The sequence below is a fragment of the Heloderma suspectum genome, chromosome 6 (assembly GCF_057233095.1).
Source record: "Heloderma suspectum isolate Gila_16-S chromosome 6, 16-S_ref, whole genome shotgun sequence".
In the NCBI taxonomy this organism is placed as follows: domain Eukaryota; kingdom Metazoa; phylum Chordata; class Lepidosauria; order Squamata; family Helodermatidae; genus Heloderma; species Heloderma suspectum.
In genome coordinates, this window is record NC_139463.1 from 123956157 (window position 1) to 123964190 (window position 8034).

An 8034-nucleotide genomic window follows, 5' to 3' on the forward strand; every position below is an offset into this window, starting at 1 on the left:
CGCACACACAGTACTATTGCTTCCTGTAGCGCTCCCTGTGTCTCCAGTATGGCAACCAAGCTTTCAAGTTGCACAGAGCTCTTCTTCAGGGAAGAAGAGACCCATGCAAGTTGAGCGCTTACTATTCCTACCAGCAGATTTGGTTCAAAATGAAAGGCATCAGCTTTTTGCCAGCCCAGCCTGACCAACTGTTTTGAGAGGGAAATTCCCCCACTTCAATTTTGTGTCCTGCAGAAGTAGGGGAGTCCTGGCGTGGGTGAACTTTCAGAAACACTCTCCAAATGAAAGACTCGTGAAGATCCAAAGTCGTTCAGGTGAGATCTTTTTATTGGGTCGTGTAAGAAAGGCCGCGGTGGCTTAGTGGTTAAGATGCTGAACTGCAGACTGGAAGGTCGGCAGGACAGCAGTTCGAGACCCGAGTGCCGTGTGACGGAGGGAGCTCCCGTCTTCAGTCCCACCTTCTGCCAACCTCGCAGTTCGAAAGCAAGACATTGCAAGTAGATAAATAGGTACCGCCTCGGCGGGAAAGGTAACAGCGTGCCGTGCACCTCGGTGTTCAGTCATGCCGGCCACATGACCACGGAAGCGTCTTCGGACAGCGCTGGCTCTTCGGCTTAGAAACGGGGATGAGCACCGCACCCTAGAGTCGGACACGACTGGTTGGGGACACCTTTACCTTTTAAGAAAGGTAGCACCACAGCCTTCCAAGTCACACCAAACTCTTCTTCAAACAGAAGAACCTCTGCGCAGTAAACGCTTGCTACCCTATCCTGAACTACTGCCGCAGCCCAAAGTGTCATTTGGATCTGGCACACGGGCACTGCGCCCCTGTCACACGCAAGATCTTCCCTGGGAAACCGACCACCCCTTCTTCCACATTCACAACTAATACAAGGGGCTGGAACCACACAGAGACACTGAACGCGCTGTGGCTTATTTCCATGTAACCATAGCTGGGCCGGTGCTCTAAGAGACCAAGGGTAAGGATCTTGGGGGGGGGGTCCCCCCTTTCACCCCTCGCCACGAGTGTGCCAGTGACGAAACCGAAGGGTGCCACCTTTTTCTCTGGCAGGGCTCCTGCGCCTTTTACCGCAGCTGCATCGCAGGCTGAAATTCGTGCTCGCCCTTACCGAAACGCGAGCAGACGTGCTTAATCTGCCTTCGCCCCGCTGGGCTCCAGTTGTCATACTTTAACATGACTTCCCTGCCTTTCCATGGATCTTATCCAAACGCCTGTAAAATATGATAGGGCACGCTTTATACATCTCTAAGTCACAGCTGTGTCATTCCACGCATTTAAAAAACAGAGCCCGAGAGAGACCCCAACCCAATGCACCCCGTCTCCAAGAGAACCCAGGCGTCCGAGGCTCTTTCCAGGCGAGGCCCAGGCGACGCAGGCCCGCCCCCCGCCTCACCTCCTGGGTACTTCGTTACCAAGGGCGACGGCTTCCTTAGCAACCAGCGTCCAAGATGGCGCCGGCGACGCTGTAACCGTTCCCAAGATGGCCGAAAAGACCTTTCCGCCCTTAAGAAAAATGGCAGCCGGGGCGCCTTTAGATATAAAACAAACCCCACGCCGCCCTTCTTAAGACTTCGAGCATAAGCCTTTGTGAAATGCCGGAAGCCGGGGTCCTAGTATTGATAGCGAAAGTCATCCTTCACTCAGACCGGAATCGCTCTCTCACGAACGGACGGCGGATAGTTCCCGAGTCCAATACGGGCGAAGGAGTAAGGCCTCGTTTGCAAAATGGCGCCCCCTTAGTTTCCGGCAGCCACATCCGGTCTTGCCATCCCTGTGCCAAAATGGCCGCTCTCGCGGATTTAGGAGCACGAATCCGTTAACCGAGAAAATTAATCAGGTCTAATCCCGAAATGCCGGGCAGCGGCTGCTGGGAATGTTTAGCCATATCCGGCTCCTTGACGTAGTGTTCAGATATTTGCTCCTCTTTCCTACGGCGTTTATTATAGTTCTGAAATGATCCGTACAAGATGGCGTCCCCCTGGACTTCCGATAGAAGGCCGGAGAAGGCGATGCTTCCGGCCGAGAGTGGGCGGCTCCCGCTGACCAAATCTTCCAAAATGGCGGCGCTCGTTGAGCTTCCTTTTAAAAATGGCGTCCCCCACCATCGAACTTTCCGTGCAGCTGTGGACGCAAGCGCGTGGCCCTTCGCGAGCTTCGCGTCCTCAAAATGGCAGCTTGCGCGGCCCAGAGGCTGGGTATGGCGATGTTGGCGGCAGGGGAAAAGAGACTGGGTCGGGGGAGGGGGGAGACAGCGCAGTCCTATGCATGTCTACTCAGACGCAAGCCCCATTGAGTTCAGTGGGACTTACTTCCCGGTAAGTGTGTACAGCAATGCATCTAAAGGTACAATCCTATGCCACTTTGGCAGAAAAAAGTCCTGCAACACCCAGCATTCTCCAGCTAGCATGGGTGGCTGCGGAATGCAGGGAGCTGTAGGACTTTTTTCTGTCCAAGTATGCATAGGATTGCGCCCTTCAGTCCCACTGAATTTAGTGGGGCTTCCTTATGACTAGACATGCCTAAGATTGCTTTGTAAAATGGATTGAAGTTACCCTCCAGCTCTTCCTGTTTTCTTACTGTCTGCGTAGGTTGCTGTGCCATAATGCTAACTCTTTATCTAATGTTGGTGCTTGCGTACTAGCTGGATCTATTCCACTCTACCATCGTGTTTGTATGACTGCCTGGGAAAGTGGATTTTGCTACCATGCGCTGGATGTTTGCATTCAGAGAGTTCTTTCGCAACTAAAGAAAGGCACATGGCTTATGATCTTTAAAGGGGGGGGAGGTTACAATGAAAATTTAATACTGAGTTACAATGAAAATTTAATACTCTGCTGATTTTGACATTTCAAGCCACCTTTAGTAAGGCCTGCTGCCAGAACCTGTAACGGTGGTACTTGATTTATGCATCAGCTTGCTATAAACTTCAGTGAACGTGTCTGATATAGAACGTGAATTCATTTGGTGGGCTAAGGCAAGGTACGGTCTTACGGCCTTAGGCAGTCATCTGCAGTAGTAATAATAATAATAATAGTAATGACCTACCTTGTGGGGTTATTCTAACAATAGCTGAGATAATGTATGCAAAGGTGTGCAATAAATACTGTTATGAAATTGTTTCAGTAAATCCTATATTCTTATTTCTTACGAAATCCTGTTTTTTCTCTTTCCACTTCTGCCCCCATAGGACCTCAGCTGGCAAAAATCGCTTCAGCGTCTCGGAGCCTCCATTGCAGCATGATGGACCAAGTTGCTGGCGGGTGGAGAGTGAAGTGAGTGCCAGAGATGGAAGGGCCAACGCTGGAGCTAGAGGGAGGATCCCAAAAATGGTGTTGGAGAGAGAATACTTCTGTATTGCCAATACAGTTGGCAACAGAGCATCAAAACTAGCGTGGGGCCTTTGAGGAGGAATAACTAGAGCCTTTTCCAACCTGGGAGTTGTGTTGGACTACAACTCCCATAATCCCCAACACTGGGGATTGTGGGGGTCGTAGCCAACCAATCTCAGGGCACGAGGTTGGGAATGGCTGGACTATAATGTGGTGCCTGACATTTGAGGCAGAGTGTTGTGTGAGGATCAGAACTTAGAGGTCTCTCAGAGATGCATGAGAAGGTATCTTTGGCATTGTCAGTGGAGACAGGCTCAATGAGCTGGTTCGCACAACACAGCCAGCTCACCAAGGGTTATTTAATCCACGATGAACTGTGGCATGTGCTGGACAACATTAGGAATATGCATCCCCAAGCTAGGATTGTTGTGTCTTGCGAACCTCACCACCACGTGTTATTTGGGGGTTAAACGACCCTCAAATAACCCTACAACAAACTGAGGATTATGCAAAGGTTGTTTAACCATCAAATAACCCTCGATGTCTGGTTTCACATGACATGACAACCCCCCCCCCCCCGGCGGGGGGGGGGGGGTTGCATATTCAAAATGTTGCCCACACATACCGGCTCAACCCCTGATGAGCCCGCTGCGTCATGCGAACCAGCTCAATGTGACAGTATCATCTCTTTCATCTGTTGTTCTACTTTATTTCTGACAGCTATACCCACAATTTTGCCCTCTGTATTTCCTTCCAGGCAAGGTTTGCCTATAAACCCTTCCAATTATGGACCTTTAACAGACCTGCCCGACTGGTCGTTCGCAGGTAAGTAAACTGGGGTTTTAATTTTTTTTATACATACATACATACAAACAAATGTATCACCTGCTTTTGCACCACCAAACCAACTTTAAATAATTTACAGAGTAAAAGCATAATAAAATCAACGCTTAAAAACTAAAACCAATGTACTTTGGTTTTTTTTTTTATTATTTTTTTAAAATAAATAGGGCAAAGCAGCAGGAAACCAGCATGAAGCAACAAAATCACAACACTAGACTAAGGATGTATTAGAAGGAAATCAATCAGAATTGAAAACCTGACAAAACAAACAGTTTTACAGGGCAACATCAGAATGCCTGTTTGGCGTGCATTTCGGAGAAGAGGGCATTATATTTATTTATTTTTTATTTACAGCATTTCCCCCCACTCTTCAGCCAAAAAAGGCTCCCAGAACAGTTTACACAGATTAATAATATGACAGTCTGCGCTCTCAGGCTTACCATCTAAAAGACACATCAAAGGAAAACGGATTGGGAGGGAGGAGGAAAAAAACCAAAACAGGCACCAGTTCATTCCTCAACCTGGGTGCCGCTACTGAAAAAGCCCTGTTCCGTATTACTGCCAGATGCGCATTCAACAGTAGTGGGACATTTATTTCTTTTCACTTGTTCCTTCTAAGTGCTCATACACCAAGATAATCCCCTTACCTCCCAGTTTAATTAATCCAGAGCAGAACCAGCATTCTCTTTGCCGAGTACTTGGTTATTGTCACACTTCTTTAGAATCCACCTTGAGTTGAACGATCGATGAAAGGGTGCATGAGCAGAGGATCTTAACAACCTCTTGTCAAATATACAAGTTCACAGTCTTGTACCGTTGAGCATAGAGAGAGGGAACAAGTAGGCTGAAGAGCTTCGGCTATTGGGCGGTATAGAAATGAAATAAATAAATAATAAAATTCTGTAACACCATGGTATGTATGTTTTTTCCCACCTTCCCCAGATGGGAGGCCTGCTCCGCCAATGAAAGGTCAACTCCGTCGGCAGGAAAAGAACAAAGCGTTTGCAGTAAGTGGGGGGGGGGGGGTGTACTGTAGACCTTGGGGATTGTGGTTTTGTGTATTTGGGAGGGAGGGTGGAGTCCAGTGGATTGGCAGGATACTAGAAACCAGGGCCTGCCCTTGAGCATGTGATAACTCATGAAAACAAGCCAAGCTGGAGTTATTCCTCTGTTGTGTCCCATGGGAAAAAGGTTCCTGGGTGTTCCGAGTTGGAGGCAAGGGTCAGCTCTAGGGAACCCCAACCTGCTGCCTTCCAGAAGTTTCTGGACTACAGCTCCCAGCATCCCTGACAGTTGGTGAAGCTGGCTGGGGCTGATGGGTGTTGCAGTCCAAAACATATTACGGTCACCAGGTTGAGGAGGACTGGAATAGTGTGCCTCTGAGCATGTGAAGAGTACCCCTCCGTCCCTACTACTCGATAACTACAGCCCCACCTCTTGTTGCCTATCATCTTGGATGAGGGACAAGACAAAGGACAGGCTTGAGCCTTAGTAAGTTTACATTACAGTGACCGGTTTCAACAGTCATTTCCCCACCCTCAAACCTTTGGGATTTTGTGAGTTCGGCTGACACTACCTAACTCCTTTGCAGTGCAACGGCTCCACTGGGTCGCTTGGTTGGAAAACAAGATGGTTAAGCACTGAAACCTATTGTGTGTTTGTGCTCCCTACGTGAGGGTTATTGAGAAGGTGGGGAAGGATTTCCTCAGACGCTGCACTAACTCTGCATCTTGCCCCCTCAGCGTCGTGTAGCCATGATCTCTGCAGAAATGGATCATGGGATCAAGAAGTGGGAGGCCAAGCAGAGAGAACGAGAGCAAGAGGCAGAGGAAAAGCGGCGGAATCGACTCCAGCCTAAAGGAGGCTTCCTTCAGCAGGCCCCCAAATAAATACTCTTCCCCCCCATCTAATCTTGGGTTTGAGGTATAAAAGAGTTTCTTTTTTTATACTGAGGAAGGGGGAATAAGAGATTCCCAGCACCATGCTGGCACTGCCTTTCTTAGGGCCATTGCTGGCTCTGTGGACCCAGCCATTTTTGTTTCCACGCAGCAGCCGTTTTGTTCGTTGCACAGGTTGGACTGTGCAGAGCATCGTCAAGCGAAGTGGCCACTGGGAATGAGAAGCGGGCCTTCACCTCCTCAACTTCTGGAAGGTTGCTGCATCATGGGCCTTTAGTTTGTGCCCGTGACAGTCTGTCTGCCGTGATGCCTAGCTGACATTTACATTGGGGAAATAACAAGATTATTCCATGGCCAGGCATTGCAAGTCTCTCTAGAATGAACTGATCTTGTACGGATTGTTTCACGTGTTTAGAGAACGCATGAGGGAGTTGTATGGGCTTGCCCTGCCGTTGGTCACGATACACCATCACACGCACCCCATCTTCCTGTGTGCATCTATGAGGGCATGACTGCCAGGCGCAATGGTTGCACAGCTCCCTCACATGTGTTCTTTGAATCGCGAGGGGGGCAGGGGTGTCTGGACTCTCCTAAAAGGGTTGAATACCAGAGCTGTGGAGGAATTAAAATATCACACTTAAGCCTCAGTTCATGTCCCTGCTCAACCAAAAGTCTAGCTGCGTAATGGGCCAGGCATAGGCCTCATTTGCACGTCACTTTGGGGCAGGAATCCCGGCTTACTAATCTACAACACACATGAACCTCCTGCTGGTGCAGGCGGTCCATTAGCTCCTCATATGATGGGAATAAACAAACCACACATGGACAACTTAGCTTTACATCCAAACTGGGCTTATGCTTTATTTCTCCCAAACAAGCGAGGGTTTGTAAGCCAACAAGCAAGCTGGCTCAGTCGCTGTGTGTGCGTGTGTGTCTCTCACACCCACACATGCAGCTTAATTGACTTCACAGTCTGGTAAGGACAAAAAGGAGGAGGAATTGACCACACTTCCTTGAACTCTTTGAAGGGACGGGCAATAAAAATGATTTAAAAAGACACTGCTCTGTTTGTTGGACCAGTGTGGCCCTCAAGCAAGGTGTGACAACTTCTGGGCATTCCAAGAACAAAGAAAGAGATCTTTAGTCGAGCTTATGCCCCAGACCTCTGGCCCTTTTTTTCTTTTTTCCCCATGAGATGTTCTTTTATTTCAAAGGGCAAAATGCAGCCCTCAAGCCCCTGTGAAATTCAAGTGGGCCTCTGAGCATGCACAAAGCACCTTCCCCCCTTGCAGGCAGTGTCTTGACACGGCTGCGTTCAAGGCTTCCAGGAGAGCTTCCGCTGCTGGGATTTCTCCCTGCACAGATGAAGCCCTAGTAAGTAAGGCCAAAGGGGGAGAGGAGGGGGCAAGCAGGGAAAGAGTTGCCAAGCCTTGGCTGCTGCTGTTCTGCCTTCTTATTGTCAGCTGGGCCAGGGAAAGTGTTTTTTTGTTTCCTGGAAGTTGGGGGAGATCCGAGCCTGGCTGCACTTCGGGTGGTGGCTGTGGGCCAGCCTTGAAGGAATGTTGGCTCCTCTCTGGAAAGGAGCTCTCTGCTCTCTTTCCTGCTGTGTGGATTCCCCCTTGAGCTTTCTTTTTCCCACCTTCCCTTCTTGCCCCTGTGGGAACCTCTGCGCACTGGAGGTGAGGTCACAGTGAGGAAGGAAGGAAGGAACAAGGGTGGCAAGAAAAAGAATGAGGGATCTGAAAGGCAGAGGTGTACAAGTGAGTGTGTGTATGTACACACATACACTTTCTGATGGGAAATACTTTTTTCCCCTGCTGCTGATGGTTTCTGGCCCTCTTCCACCCTCAAAATTGTACTTTTTGTAAAGGGGCGGGGGCGCCTTTAACACACACTAACCATTTTTGCAGTATTCCAAAATCCTTATTAATGTAATACCTTG

The 8034-nt window shown here is 49.1% G+C and overlaps 1 protein-coding gene across 2 annotated transcripts; it reads left to right on the forward strand.

The window, feature by feature from the left end:
- Positions 1 to 2164: 2164 nt before the first annotated feature.
- Positions 2165 to 7149, forward strand: MRPL52 (mitochondrial ribosomal protein L52). Of its 2 annotated transcripts, XM_084806406.1 has the most exons (6): positions 2165 to 2217; positions 3210 to 3294; positions 4109 to 4176; positions 5137 to 5201; positions 5937 to 6117; positions 6244 to 7149. In XM_084806406.1, exons 1-5 carry the CDS (start codon positions 2190 to 2192, stop codon positions 6081 to 6083), a joined length of 393 nt encoding a protein of 130 aa, XP_084662532.1. In that variant the 5' UTR covers positions 2165 to 2189; the 3' UTR covers positions 6084 to 6117; positions 6244 to 7149. The 2 variants fall into 2 exon arrangements, with proteins under 2 accessions (XP_084662532.1, XP_084662531.1); XM_084806405.1 differs by having other exon boundaries at positions 5937 to 7149.
- The last annotated feature ends 885 nt before the right edge of the window (positions 7150 to 8034 follow it).